General features: G+C 43.1%; 1 protein-coding gene across 2 annotated transcripts in view; it reads left to right on the top strand.

The window, feature by feature from the left end:
* Positions 1-16,109, top strand: part of tet1 (tet methylcytosine dioxygenase 1) — a 35,304-nt gene that overhangs the window by 11,995 nt on the left and 7,200 nt on the right. For both annotated transcript variants that reach the window (XM_015944372.3, XM_070541942.1), the window contains one exon: positions 13,728-15,963. In XM_015944372.3, coding sequence (XP_015799858.3) covers positions 13,728-15,963 — 2,236 coding nt within the window. The remainder of the gene's footprint in view (positions 1-13,727; positions 15,964-16,109) is intronic.

The following is a 16,109-nucleotide window of genomic DNA, read 5'->3' as shown; positions in this document are numbered from 1 at the left end:
TCATTTTTGGCACACTCATGTAAAACTTTGGGTTAGTATTACTTGAGTTTATTTGGAGCTGCAAATGCAGTTCAGTCAAAAGTTGTTTCTGATCTTTCAAACTGGATTCTGAAGGAGGTTTGTGTGTTTCAAAGTGAGTCATCACTACCAAAACTGACACAAAACTCAGACTGAATGAGGCGTTGAGTAAATTCCATATTACTGCTTGCAAAGGACTCCAAAAAGACAATTGAGGGATCAAGTATTGGTCCAGTGTTGGATCTTTTGCAGCATGGCCTTCATATAGTCAGACCTTTTGGGTTTGAAATCCTTGTAGCCATTAAAGCTTTGCGGACGCTAAAGCAAATCACCAAAATAACCTTCAAGACAGAAGAATGAATTTCATTGGCACTCTAATCACCACATTTTCAAAGTAGTATATGCATTATTGTTTTATAAACACAAATGCTTCACATTCCACTCGCTTGGATTAGATGAGATCCTGCCTCCACCTATTTCATGATGTAATGCTAGATTCCTAGCAAAGTATCATGGAGCAGGAAGAAAAATAAAGCAAACATGCCAGTGGCATGGCTATCGGGAGCACTGGGACCAGCAACTCAAAAACTTCTGCTGATTAAACTCTTCTTCAGGAAGACTGAACAGGAATGCTGTTCTCTCGCAAATAAAAACACATCTTCGCATTCTAGGCATTATTTAACGTGCAGACTATATAAGAAATAATCACTTCTTCACAATTGTGGAGATCAAATACCCCGCTTGCAACTTGGAGAAAATAGGTGTTAGTTTTTACAGTCCAGAAAAGGAGGGTTCTGGATTTAACACCTCCTGGATGGGGAGGAGAGGTGCATGATGACGCAAACATGTTTCTAGCCAATTGCAGTGGCTTAGCAAACCTGAAGAGAAGCTGCAGCTGAGACAGGTAAATGCATCTGTGAAGCCGAAAACCACTTCAATGGTGTTTTTATGGAGAAATAACTATATAACATGCTCCAAAGTTCCAAAAAAGTGGATTTTGCATGATATAGTCCCATTAAACAGTTGATGTCATGGAATTTTATGGTTATTTTCAAGCCTAAAAATGGTCTGCAACAACAGCAGGAATTTTTAAAAAGGCCTGTCACTGAAAACACATTTTTTACTCATTATTTTTGAAAATGATTAGTCATCACGTGTTTAACCTGCAGGCTGAACGGAGAATCGTCTCCTACACCTAACTCCTGCATTAGCTTCTAATGAAACTTAGAATTTGAAAAGCCTGACAGATCTACATCAAGTTGTCACTAGACTCATTCATGTTGACTGGAGATGGGGAAGGCTGTTGTTCGTTTAGCCTCCAGCAAACAGCAGAGATTTTCTCAACTAGTAGAAGCTGATCGTTAGCATTAGCAACTCCACCACAAGGCAGAACTCATCCGGGCTTGTGTTATTTGTGGAGATAAAACATCAAAGTTGCAGAACAAACAGTCAGTGGTAGAGTTGCGTTGCTATTAGCCAATCAGAGACGAGATGTCCAAATATCAGGAAATAGGAATCCAATTTCTGCCGTCTGGAGCTACTTTCTCCTCCAGCTGACTTCTCTGTTATGAAAAGGTGCATCTGAACATTTTTTCCCCAGAGTATGATATACAAGGCTTTCATTCCTACCAAAGACAACCGCAAATGTACTATTAGTGAAGGAGCTTTTAAATGTTTTTGCTTGAAATAACCATTTAAGGTGATTTAGGGGTTTATAACGTATTTGCATTAACCACTTTAGTAGATTGGAAGTGATTTAGAGTGGCCACAGTACACTTGAGAAATTCAACCATCTTGACAAGCTAAAAAAGGCTTAATGGACCCAACTGAAAAATTTCATCGCATTTCATGCAAAAGTAGGGATGTGTATTGGTGACGTTATGGCGATATGATACAGGGGAGACGATACAATATATCACGATATATTGCAATACATTCAGTCAGACGATAGCGATTTTTTTAGACTGAATTTATTATAGAAACATTATAAACAGTCCAAACAGATGCATAACATGTTTAACATGAGGTATCTAAACCATAATAGAGGGATTTACATTTCAGTGGCGTAAACAAAACCCATTGCACACTGCTGCTAACTAGCGGTCGGCGTTTGAATTGCATAAAAAGAAAAGAAAATACTTGCATGTGAATTCTTCCAAAAATTAGATACACGACTTTTGAAAATCGATATAATATAGCTGGAAAAAAATCACGATATATTGCCATAAGGATATTTTCTTACATCCCTATGCAAACGGTATTTTTGAACCTCGACACGTCTATCAGCTCTTTGTGACATCATGGTAATTTTTGCAAAACTGGACTTGACTCGTCAAATGAAACCAGAAGTGCTTCACTTTGCTGATGGTTATGACATTTACGTTGATAAATAAAAATAAAAATTTACATAAATAATCCTGTGATGCAAAATTTACTTTGATGTACAGGTTTAAAATATAGGCCGTTTTCACAAAGCAATGTCGTCAATTTGCTGCTGCGGCATCAGGGAGCCTTAGGATGTTCATAAGTGGTAATGTGGCCCAATCAAGTCCATTTTACAAAAGATTATGCGATGACGGTTTAAATGGAGTATGGGGGCAGTCTCTGCGTTGCCGTGGATTTCTGTTTATCTTGGACATAACTTGCTTTTTATTGCGATGGAAGCCCCGCTCATTAGGTTTTTTTAACAAGCCGCTCCTAAAGGTGTCTGTCCACCACTGTCCCCGTGCAGTCTCTGGTGATCTGACCTCCAACCCTAATTTCAGAAAAGCCCCAGGAGCTCTGCATCGATCCAGATTATCATCTCAGCTGATTCTGTTTACAAAAGCAAAACTTACGGCCCCTTTTTACTTCAATTCAATTCAATTTTATCTATATAGCGCCAAATCACGACAGGAGTCATCTTAAGGCACTTCACATAATAAACATTCCAATCCAGGTCAGTTCATTAAGCCAATCAGAAAAAATGTTTCCTATATAAGGAACCCAGCAAATTGCATCAAGTTGCATCTTTACAGCAATCCTCATACTAAGCAAGCATTTAGCGACAGTGGAGAGGAAAACTCCCTTTTAACAGGAAGAAACCTCCAGAGGATCCTGGCTCAGTATAAGCAGCCATCAGCCACGACTCACTGGGGATCGAGAAGACAGAGCAGACACACACGCACGCACGCACACACACACACACACACACACACACACACACACACACACACACACACCAAGCAATTTGTCTATGGTTATATTGTGATTTCTTATTAAATATTCTATTTGGCGAGAGATAAAATTTATTGTATTTATCCTAGTGAATCTATAATTAAACGGGTAAACTAGTAGTAGCACATCCAACGTCAAGGAAAGCAAAAAGTTATTATCAGGAGAGGGAGAATGTTTAAGTGGTTAGCAGCAGTGTGCTAGACGACGGCCCCCTCCATGAGGCCACCACAGCTCAGCAGAACATCATTGTAGCTTCTTCTGGGGAGAAAAACACTTAGAGAAAAAATAAAGATAACAGCTGAAATTGCTGAAAATAATACAGTTAAAGAGCAGATTGTAGAAGAAAGTAGTAGAGTGTGAAAAGTGGTCAGTGTATCCTCCAGCAGCCTAAGCCTATAGCAGCATAACTACAGAGATAACTCTGGATAACTTAGCCTTTTTAGATGGAGGCATGCTGGAGGCAGGGCAAGGGAGAGCCGTCTTTACCGACTGTATACTCCACCTCCCTCTACTCCCCCACTTGTCCAGATCTAGGCTAACATCAGATTTTAACCATAGGCCCTATCAAATAAAAATGTTTTAAGCCTAGTCTTAAAAGTAGACAAGGTGTCTGCCTCATGGAGTAAGGCTGGGAGCTGGTTCCACAGGAGAGGAGCCTGATAACTAAAAGATCTGCCTCCCATCCTAATTTTAGATATTCTGGGAACCACCAGTAGACCTGCAGTCTGAGAGCGAAGTGCTCGGTTAGGAACGTATGGAACAATCAGATCTCTGATGTATGATGGAGCTTGATTATTAAGAGCTTTATATGTGAGAAGGAGGATCTTAAAATCTATTCTGAATTTAACAGGTAGCCAATGTAGGGAAGCTAAGACAGGAGAGATATGATCTCTCTTTGTAATTCTCATCAGAACTCTAGCTGCAGCATTTTGGACAAGCTGAAGACTTTTAACTACATTCTGTGGACTTCCTGAGAGTAATGAATTACAGTAATCTAGTCTTGATGTAATAAATGCATGAAATAGTTTTTCAGCATCACTCCTGTAAAGGATGCATCTAATTTCAGCAATATTCCGAAGGTGGAAAAAGGAAATCCTACAAACCTGTTTAACTTGGGATTTGAATGACATGTCCCGGTCAAAGATAACACCAAGGTTCCTTACTTTGTTCTCTGAGATTAATGTAATGCCATTCAGGTCAGGTGATTGACTAAGCAATTTCCTTTTCTGGATTTCTGGTCCAAAGATGAGAACTTCCGTCTTGTCTTGATTTAAAAGCAAAAAGTTTAGAGTCATCCAAAGTTTTATATCCTCAAGACAAGCCTGTAATCTACCTGACCGATTAGGTTAATCAGGGTTAATGGATAAATATAACTGAGTATCGTCAGCATAATAGTGAAAGTTTATCCCATGCTGTCTAATGATTTTACCAATTGGGAGCATATATTTGGTAAAAAAGAATTGGTCCAAGCACTGAACCCTGTGGTACTCCACAAGTAACCCTGGAGTATGAAGATTTGTCAAGTACATTTACAAAATGAAATCTATCAGACAGGTAGGATTTAAACCAGCCTACCGCTGTTCCTTTGATCCCTATGTAGCGTTATGTTCAAGTCTTTCTACAAGAACATTGTGATCTACTGTGTCAAAGGCAGCACTGAGATCTAACAAGACTAGAACAGACACAAGATTCTTATCTGAGGCCATAAGAATATCATTTGTAACTCTCACTAACGCAGTTTCAGTGCTGTGATACTCTCTAAAACCAGACTGAAACTCCTCAAACAGAGCATTAGTGTTTAAATGCTCACATACTTGGATGGCCACTATTTTCTCCAGGACTTTGGATAAAAATGGAAGGTTAGATATTGGTCTATAATTCATTTCGTCATCTGGATCCAGAGAAGGCTTCTTAAGTGAAGGTTTGAGCAACCTTAAAATCCTGTGGTACATATCCATTTACTAAGTATAGATTGATTATATCTAGAATGGGGGCAGTAACCAAAGGAAATGCATCTTTAAATAATTTGGTTGGGATTGGATCTAAAATGCAAGTGGAAGGTTTAGATCAGGGGTGTCAAACATACGGCCCGCGGGCCGGATTCGGCCCGCAAATGGGTTAAATCTGGCCCGCGAGATGGTTGTATAAACTTTATTTTCATACTTTACAATGTAGAGTGAAAATAAACTAATTTTTCAATAAAAAACCTGCTGTTCCCAATACGTTCACTAGATGGTGTAATAGGCATTGTGTTAAGCAAGCAAGCCGTTTATCCTCAGCCAGAGCAAGTACGTCAACCAAGTGCAACAGGTGTTCTGATGAGCTACTTTGTTTTGGCCCCGATATCTAATCCGGCGTCTACATTTTGTGCTTCAGCCCAAGATGCCTCTGTCAGAAAGGAGAAAAGTGGACACAGAGTGCAGGTTGTTCCAAGAAAATAGGACATCCCCTTAATTTTTTCATGGAAGTGAACGGAAAGGCTGTGTGTTTGGTGTGTTTACAGCATGTTGCAGTGCTGAAAGAATAGAATCTTCGTCGCCATTATGTGAGTCTTCATTCCGAAAAATATGAGAAATTTGAAGGACAGCGGAGAAGAGAGAAGGTGAATGAACTGTTGGCCGGACTGAAGAAACAGCAGTCTGTGTTTACTCACAGCCGAGATATCAGTGATGCTGCAGTGAAAGCTAGCCACCTGACTGCTAATGAAATTGCAGTGGCTTCAAAACCATTTAATGAGGGGGAATTTGTAAAAACGTGCATGATGAAGGCAGCGGAGATTGTGTGCCCTGAAAAGCACCAAGCTTTTGCAAATATCAGCCTGACTAGAAACACAATTCCAGACAGGATTTCTGATATTTCAGCGGATTTGGACAGCCAATTGAAGGAAAAAGTAAAGTCCTTTATTGCTTTTTCAGTTGCTATTAATGAAAGCACGGACATTACAGATGTTGCTCAACTGGCGATTTTCATCCGCAGAGTTGATGACATGTTGACCGTCGCAGAGGAGTTTGTTGAGCTGGTGCCCATGATGGATGCAACAACAGCAGCTGATATTTTCACCGCACTCGTTGGAGCGCTGGACAGGGTCGGAGTGCAATGGTCCCGCGCTGTAAGCCTCGCTACAGATGGTGCGCCCTCAATGACTGGGAGAAGCAGGTTTTAATTTACCGGTCCGGCCCACTTGGAACTACATTTTCCTCAATGTGGCCCCAGAGCTAAAATGAGTTTGACACCCCTGGTTTAGATGAAGCTAATATTTTTGATAACTCTGAAAGCTCAACTGGATCAAAACGGTTCAAACACAGGTGAGGTTCTACAGTTACCTCTGATGCTGCCTCACTTACTGAGGAAGAAGAAATTGCATTAGGGAGGATGCTAAAGATTTTGTTTCTAATAGAATTTATTTTACTTGTGAAAAATCCCATAAAGTCGTTACTGCTGAGGGCTAAGGGAATAGATGGTTCAGAGCTATGATTCTGTGTAAGTTTGGCAACTGTACTGAATATAAATTTAGGATTATTCTTATTCTCCTCAATTAACGCTGAGAAGTAAACAGTTCTAGTTTGTCGAAGCTTATTTTTATAAAGCGCAAGACTTTTTCCAGGATAAGTAGGACTCCTCATGGTGCGTAGAGCGCCATGTTCTCTCCAATTTCCTAGAGTTTTGTTTTAAGGCTCGTAGATGAGAGTTAAACCAGGGAGCCAACTTCCTGTCCCTAATTACCTTCTTTTTTAAAGGGGCAACATCATCTAAAGAGGAAGTAACATTATGAACTAATGCATCAATTTGTGAGGGGCTAGAACTGAAAATATTGCCCTCTGCTACATGCCTCTGAGATGCTGAGGACAGTAAAGATGGAACAGTTGATTTAAAAGATGCAACAGCGTTGTCAGATAAAGACCGACTATAGTGAAATTTACTTTCATGTCTGGAGAATTCAGTTATAAAAAACTCAAAGGTTATCAGAAAGTGGTCCGAGATGACTGGATTATGTGGAAAGATTGTTATTTCCTCACACTCTATGCCATAAGTCAGCACAAGTTCTAATGTATGATGGCAGGAGTGGGTGGAGCTATGTATTCTTTGAGTAAAACCAATTGAGTCTAAGATATTACTAAAGGCTACATTGAGGCAATCATTTTCAATGTCCACATGAAAGTTAAAATCCCCCACTATAATGACCCTATCAGTATTTAGCACCAAATCAGATAAAAAATCTGAGATCTGATCCAAAAACTCAGAGTAAGGGCCTGGTGGATGATATAAAACTACAAACAAGAGTGGTTTTACAGTTTTGCAATCTGGATTTGGAAAACTAAGAATAAGATGTTCAAATGAACTGTAGCTGATTAATAGGTCCAAATGAACTTTCATTTTCAATTAAGTTGCCAGCTGGAGCTTGGCAGTAACTCCCCACATGATCATGACACTGATCTGTTGCGCCAAGGTGCCATCGCCGTTTATAAGGAAATTACTGCAATATTACTACCAAGCAAGGCAGAACAAATGCTGCAAAATGTGTGTATTTCTATGCTGGCATGGTGCATTTAAAAGACACACCATTGCGGTATTATAATGCTGATTTGCCGGCACGGAGTGTCTTGTAAAAAGGGCTTTTATGTAACATTAATTGCTATAAAATGTTGGAATTAGATGTATGGCAGCAATGGGTAAGGCAGTAATTATTTCCAACTTTAACAGTCTGCACACTTAAAGTGCTTCTTTTTTTTCTAAATGAACTAAAAAGGCAAAGAGGACCTCTGACCCAATGCCCCTGCATGCTGACCAACCTCCGTCAGCTCCTAAATTAGGTCAGAGGGTTTAGGGTGTGGTATATGTCCTACGAATCATTCTGTCTTAAAAACATACTGTGTATTTGCAATTCACTGTGGAAGCGTGAAAGCTGCAAACACGCATTTCTGTTTGTGTGTAGGGACTGTGCAATGGAGTAAACAGAAGGTCATTTAGTCACAAGCCCTGAGTGTGCAGATGCTCCTTTAGAAAACAGGGGGGAGGGGGTGACATGTGATCAGCCTTTGGCGTGTTCAGAAAGCTTCCTCTCAGGTAACACCAAGTCCAGTCTCAGCGTTCACTATGAGGAAGAGTAACTTTCACAATGTTGCTGTTAGCTTGAGACTTCCGAGTTGGTCTCTGAATGTTTGTGCGAGTGGGTCTCTTGGCCTTTGACCTGCTCTGATAGGTGTTTGAGTGTGTGAGGGGCTTGTGCATGCTTAAACAAGAGCAGCAGCATGGGGGCAGGTCCAAGCACAGAGACAGGTTTTACCATTTCCAAGAGTTATTAGCTCTCACTTCATCACACACACACACACACACACACACACACACACACACACACACACACACACACACACACACACACACACACACACACACACACACACACACACACAATTAAGTCACTTGATTTTTCTTAAATATCTAAATGTTGGTGAAAAAGCATCAAGAAGTAAACACCTCAAACTCCAAACGTGAAGCTTTTCCACGCTAATGAGAGACAAATTTACATGTGCGTCTCCGTTAATGACAGCCTTTGGCTGCATTCCTGTTTGGCACAGCGCCATCCCTGGGCCGGTCTCCAGTGGGTCAGCCTCCACATGTGTCAGAGACGCTTTACGATTGTGTCGGAGAACAGCTCTGTTCAGCTCGCTCGCTGCACATGTCGGCCATAGCTCACGGTGATTAATGTCCAGTCTGCGTGCTTATAACGAGAGCCGGACCGGTTGCCTAAGAGAAGAAACTCGTGGGACACTTCAATAAAAAAATGAATAGTGCAGTGGAATATTGTCGGTAGCGGCAGAGCGATCCAGGATTGTGGAGTGGAGTTTGCTGCAGGAAGAGGATTGATCTCAGGACTACAGAAGTGCGCATTAAGACTTCAAAAGCATGTGATTGATAACTGACACTGCATCAGTTGGAAGGTGTGTGTTCTACACAAACATGACTTATTGCTTGGGTCGGCGTAACCTGTTCATAACCCGTTGGACCGCTTGTCTTGTCCCCGTTCAGAGCAAAGCTCAGTTGTTTCTGTCGCAATGAGTTCCACCAGTTTGGGTTTTTTATTTCAGCTCAAGCATCTCTGATGTGTGACACCACGTAAGAATGTCATCCCTTTCCGTTTTCGGATACACTTCTGTCTCTGCCAATTTTGACAGGAAGTAGCCTTCCTTTTAAACACCTCACTGTAACGTGGGTGTAGTGTGTGTGTGTTCCTGCCTGTAAAGTTGCCATTGATTCATCTGGGTGAGATGTTCTTGTGTTGCTTGGAGCGTGTTGACTTTTACGTGTCTGTTGTTCTCGGGTGATTTTATCGTGAAACGGTGTTCAGCTGAGAGATGGTTGTCGTTACGCAATCTGGAGTCACCAGGAGTTATTCTGTTGTGATAAACCTCTGCTCTGGATCACCGTGCTCGTGTAAATCTTTAGTGTTCAGTCCACACATCGAATCGCTTCGCTCTTTTGTTAAAAAGATAAATAAAATCTCACGTTTTTTAAAATGCAAATGTAATAATCGGGACACCTAACAGAGGATATGTTTAAGAAGCTACGAATGAATGACTTCTTATAACTAGAGTCATTGGCTGGCTTGGCTCCAACGGTTGCTCCAAGCCACACAATGCAGGAGTTTCTCTGTGATAAAGTTAAAGCGTCTAACTGACTTGCTGAAATAAACCCTCAGTAGAAAACACTCTGGAGTGTCTGTCACTTTATATTTCTATGTTAAAATCATGCAAACTTTGACAAAATGTTCCTATAACTTATAAAAGTGTGCTTACGTCACTTCTTTTGTCATTTTTTATTCTGTAGCTTATTGACCTTGTTTCATTTTATGCCTCAAACAGACAGAGGCTGGTTACTGGAGTGTTAAACGTCAAGCACGGGCTCTCACCGCACTTTGTGTTCCCTTGTCCTGATGTGACCCCAGCTTCTTGGCCACGTAGTCGCCTTTGAAAGGAGAGACTATTTTACCCTTTCGTAGTGCTTTTTCGTGTCTTTGTTTGAAGGCTTTACATCTTCCTGGTTGCTTTTTAAACCTAAACAGCTTTTCCTCAGTGACCCAAAAAGCCTCTAAAGGTGCGTGATGGAGAGGCAGGGGTTATAGAAGATTTATTTCTAGATGACACTCTGTAGAAAAACGGAGCGCCACACGTGTGTCACTAAAGAAACACGAGCCTTGAGATGTGATGCTCTGCAGCACTTCCTTATCAAAGATCATGTGCTTTAAAACTCAATGAGCAATCACACAAGCACATGCTGTAGTTGTCATGTGATGCTGGCTTCTGCTTCTGAGATGGAGGGTTGTTCATGTTTGTTGCACCTTTGGAGATTTATTTCTACCACTTAAAGAGAAAAATATTAAGGAATTGTTGAATTGTGACATATAAGTGAAATGAAAGGGCAGGACGAGACTTGTAGGGGTTAATATCCCAGCGCTGATGGTGTTTTGCTGTGATCCAGATCCAGCGTGCAGAGCGTCCGCTCCACAGCTTTCCTCCTGTCCCTGTGCACAGAGCTGGAGTAAAAAGCCCACATAGGGGATCCTTTGTTTAGGAGAGTCTAGGCATGGAAGATAATTTACAAGCGTCTAAGGTCCTCATGCTATTGGCTGATGATGCTCTGTCTGCATCTGCGAAAGGCATCCCGGTCGTCTGTGCGTGCGTGCGTGCGTGTGTGTGTGTGTGTGTGTGTGTGTGTGTGTGTGTGTGTGTGTGTGTCCGCCTCTGCTGCTGTAGCAACACTTTGTTAGTGCAGCTCGCAGACACCTTAGACATGGCACCCGGGGACTTGCCCTGCCAACGGTTTCTGTAGTCCAGCGTTTTCTTGAGTCTGGAGGAAGGCAAAGCAAAATGGCCACCAGGGCCGTTCAAGGATATCCTGACCAAAGTGGAGGGGTTTCCTCTCAGGACAGATGAAGAAAAGCCAGCAAGGAGCGCTCACCCTGCAGCGTTTTGACTCCTTACAGATGGACCGGTGATAGAAGTTATTCTTGATTTTGTTACCTTGGATTTAGTTGATTAGGGTGCTTTATTTTGGAGGCTGGTGATGGCAACACTAAATCACACAGGACTTCTGTGTGAGTGGGGTTTTTCAAGAAGCATTTAAAGGATCTGACAGCAAACACAGCACCAACAAGGTTTATTTCTTCTGTTAAATACACTTAAATGTACTTGTTTTTGGTCCTCCTCTGCATTGTTCTGAACAAACAGCTTTTCTGCTGTTTCCTCTCTTCTTTGCAGATTAAGTTGCACATTTAGCTCCTGTAGTATTCTGTATTACTGTGTAGATCAATCTCTGTTTCTCTCACCTGCAACATTCTTACTTAAAATTAGCCGTTTCTCTGTCCTCTGAAGGGTTTATTACTTTTTGACGTTCAGCTTTTTCCCTTTTTTCACATCGTTTAAAGTTTTGTTTCGGCGTGTTCGACTTTGTGACGCTGAGCTGAGTGCAGACAGGAAACGCTGATTGAATGAATGAAGGAAATTCTCACGTGTTAAAAATACAGATGAAAGAACACTTGCAGGAAGGAAGCATGCCTTTTCTCAGGACAGCTCACAACACGCTGCATGTACACAACATGAATAGAAAAACCAGTTTATCTCTATTGTGGTACTGTAGTAAGTCTGTTTACGTGTACTGTATGAGTGAGTTGTTGAGTCTGTCCTGAAACCGGGTTGGGGACACATGACTATCTTGAGACCGGAAACAAAAAGTGGAGTTACTAAACATTTTTTTGTGTTTGAACCAATCACCTTCAGTTACTCTTCAGTCATCATTTTGTTGTTTCCTAAAGTATTGCAGGTTGCATTATTTTGACCGACTTGCTCAAAAACGAACAAGAAAGAAAAGCAGACGGGTGTGTTTGGGGTGTAACTTGTGACATCCCGAGGCACACACTCTTAATCGCAGCCCCAGGTCCCTCCGGAGACCCAGTGGGTAAAACATTTACATCTCATCTCTGGTTTTCTCTTATCTAAAGTTTAACGTAGCACTGTAAAAACCAGCAGCCGACTTCGATGCCAGCTTGAGGAGGATGCAAAAGTCGAATGTGTAGACTCTCGGAGACACTGACACGTGTGAGTCTGCTGCAGTCTTGGAAAGCAGCCAGTTCTGTTTCGTCTTCAAAAGCAGCGCTGTGACACGCTACTGTTTCCTGCTTTTTGCCTCTGCTTCTTCTCCCTGGGTGTTGTTTAAATAGTAATGTTGTGTTGAAACACCATCCTGACACTCCTGTGGGCAGGTAAAGAGTCTAATGAGTCACGGGGGGAATCAGGAATCAGCCCCACCTGGAATTAATCATGCAAAACCTTGTTTAGCCCAAAGTCAAACAAACTGTACACTAATCCCTTTTACTAATAAAGAAATGTAAGAAAGACCGTCCCCCGTGTCGTAACAGATACCCGCCTTTAAACACCTGCAGACGAAGGTTTCTCCATCCTAATCCTCTGAAATCTCAGTGCCGCCTTGGTTCTCTGGCTTTAATTGAGGGCTTTTATCTCTGAGCGTCTGCCTCATCTTTAGCATCGCTGCACATTCCTGCTCCAGGACGGCCGCTCATGCTTTTGCCCCAAAGTCATCGCATGTGGGACGTCGCGTGGCTCGGCCCCTTGTGCACCACATGCTTCCATCAAACATACTGTTTTTATTTTAAACAGGATGTCTGGGGCTCTTTGAATCGAACCTTTCGCCGGGCTCATTCTTTAAGCACAAAGCTGATCCTGTTTGATTTATTTAAGCTAAATGTATCACTGTGTTTTGGAAGCAACACATCTCTTTCTGGGGAAATAACACGATAAAACTCTAATGAGAAACACGAGGTTTGTTTTTATTCTACTAGTTTGCAAGAATCTGGTTCATACTGGACTGCCGCTGGTTTCTCTTGATCTGTAGATTTGCAAACTCTTTCAAAGCAAGGTTGACTTTTTTTTGTTGGATAAACGGTCATAAAGGACATACCCAAAGCCCCCCACCCCCAATGAAGTGAACAGAGGATGGATGAATAAACCCCAACCCTTTCTGTTGCAGGGTTAGCTGTGTGTGTTTACCTGGACTTTCTGGACGAATCAATTCTCTGATACTTTCAACCTTTGGATGATTGTTCCTCAGTCTGAATCAATGATGCTCTACAATACATGATGTGTGCGTAAAATAGTACAGCGTGCTCATGCATGCTGCATGCATCCCTTGTGAGCCTTTAGTTATGAGTATTTACTCAGTGGCTCTTGATTACTCGTAGGTCAGTTTCTCAGGAGGGAAGCCCAGCCGCTCACGTCAGCTGGTGAGCTTTTATTAGCTCTGTTCAGAGTGTTGTTTTCCCAACGCGATCAGGAACCTGATTCATTATTTTCCATCATATTTTCTGCAGCCTTGCTAGTGGCAGCAGCAGATTCTCGCCTCTGTTGTGTCGCGTGACTCTCTAGAGCCGAATCGTTGGATGCTGCCAAGCTCGTTGACTCACCTTGTTGTCTATGTTTCAGGTGGCTCCAGAAAGCGGGTTGGTAAATGGCAAAGGCAAAGGCAAAGCACAGATGGATGGCACCGACATGGCAGCGGAGGAGGATGAAGGGGAGGAAGACCACATACCTCATTTACAATCTCACCCCAACGCTCGGTTACTAAGCCACAGCCTGGTCTCAGACCACAGCAGACAGTCGGCACTTATGAAAAGAGGGTCTGGGGTGGATTTCAACAGCATTGCGCTTCACCAACATGTATGCTCTTCTGTGATGTTTCACAATGGTTCTGAAGAGAACCACGCAAAACCTAACGGTGCTAACACGACCAGTGGGTCACACTCGGTCCTGAAATCTAACTGTAAACGGACTACAATGGCAACGGAGCTGCAGAGGACAATAATCACTGCGATTCCTAAAGACGGCCCCGCGGGCGAACTCAAGACACTTCCGGACGACGTGCCGCTTCCACTAAAGAAGATAAAACTGGAGGAGCCATGGTTGTTGATCACTGAGCAGACCTCTGCACCACTGAGTACTGGAGATGGTGTGGCCGATGATCCACTATCCATGCTGGCAGCTGTGGTCTGTCTGTCCGTCACAGAGAGAAAGGGACTGGAGGAGAAACTCTTTGGATCACGCTCTTCTATTCTTCGCTCCATTAAAACCGAGCCGGCAGATTTGCACTTTGTGAAAACAGAAAAAAGTGATTTCAAGAATAATTTATGTCAGAAAAGCACTCCTGTTGCCTTGCAAAGGATCCCCCTGCCTGTCAAAAGTGAACCTCCTTCAAATGACTTGTTACCAAGCGTGCAGTCTTTGGCAGAGAGGAGGAATCTCAGTTTTGATCAGGCTGTTGCGATCGAGGCCTTGACTCAGCTGGCAGCTATACCTCAAAGCACTGCAGGTTCCATCAAAGCTGAATATCCACTTTCTTCTGCTTCCCATTTCCCAACTTCCAGTACTGTTCTTCACGAAGCCAAACCTACAGCAGCTATTCACTACAACAAAGTGTCGGTCATCAGCTCACCACTACACCAGACGTCAGTGATATGCCCTCCTGTGGCCCAGCAAGGAAACGTCATCCAGTGCTCCCGGAGGCTGAGCTCCGACTCAAATCCGTCTGTTCCAGGAGACTTAGAAAGGGACAAAATGCCTCGCAGGTGGACAGAGCAGGGCTACGGTATTCACGTCATCAAGTCACAATGCAGCTTTAAAGAGTCCAGTCACATAAGGTTCAGTAAGGATCCGCAGCAGCGGATTGAGGAGGACAGGGACAGGTTTGCCAGTAAGGTGAGGAGGAACCGAGAGGAGGAGGAGGTGGCAGCTCAGCTGGCGGACCTGGCCTTCATCATCCAGTCACGACACAACCAGCCGTCGGAGAACAACCCTCCAAAGGGAATGCCTGTCTCAGCTATTAAATACAACTACAAATCCCAGCAGCCCCCCAGTCAGAAAAAGACCTCCATTAAAAAAATAAAAGCAACTCCTCCAAAGCCTCAGAAGAAGAAAAGCGATGGGTTACAAGAGGGAATCAAGCGCAGGACCCCGCTCTCTAAACGCACGTCGAATGGAGAGACACCCTACAGGGGCAGAGGCCAGAAGAACCTGCTGCGTGGGAAAACAGGACATCACCACAAGAAGAACCTTTTCCTGCCTCAGGCGCAGATTGACCTGAAGAAGTATTTGGCCGAGACTCAAGAAGGAAGGAGACAACTCATCCAACACAGTAGCACCCACAATGCAAGTCTCTTAGGGCAGCAGGCTCAAAATTACAGCACTCTCGCACGAACGAGCCACACTTACAGTCAAGAAAGCCAGCTTTGCAATGGGACACCTCACCAACACAACCTATGTAATGGTTTTGATGCAGGACCAGAAGAGGTCCCCTTATTATCTCAGGTAGCGCAGCCTTGTGGTGGGCTGCAGCACGGTGCTGATCCCAATGCCAGCCCAGCAAGAACTGCTTTCCTCAACCACGCTGGTGGGCACCATGGGCTGGCCAACAGCTTTTCTGTGGCACCCCAGTCCCCCCCTCCAAGTCAACAGGGCTACTACAAGTTGGAGAGGTCAGGACCTGTCACTGTCTTGTCCACGGAGACTGGTGGGGTTCTGGGGAACTCCACAGAGTCCACTCCAACCAGAAACAGCATCAACAACTTTCTGGATTCCCCCATGAGCTTCCTTGACACCCCAGTGAAGAATTTGCTCAATACACCTTCCAAAAAACTGGCCGATCTTCCACCCTGTCAGTGTGTGGGTGAGTTGTTCTGACTTTTTAAACTCGTTTCTCACTTCCCCTTACTTACACACACACACACACACACACACACACATACACATACACACACACACACACACACACATACACATACACACACACACACACACGCATGCACGCATGCA

The sequence above is a fragment of the Nothobranchius furzeri genome, chromosome 12 (assembly GCF_043380555.1).
Source record: "Nothobranchius furzeri strain GRZ-AD chromosome 12, NfurGRZ-RIMD1, whole genome shotgun sequence".
Lineage (NCBI taxonomy): Eukaryota > Metazoa > Chordata > Actinopteri > Cyprinodontiformes > Nothobranchiidae > Nothobranchius > Nothobranchius furzeri.
Note: the sequence above shows the minus strand (reverse complement) of the source record. Positions and strands in the feature narration are given on the sequence as shown.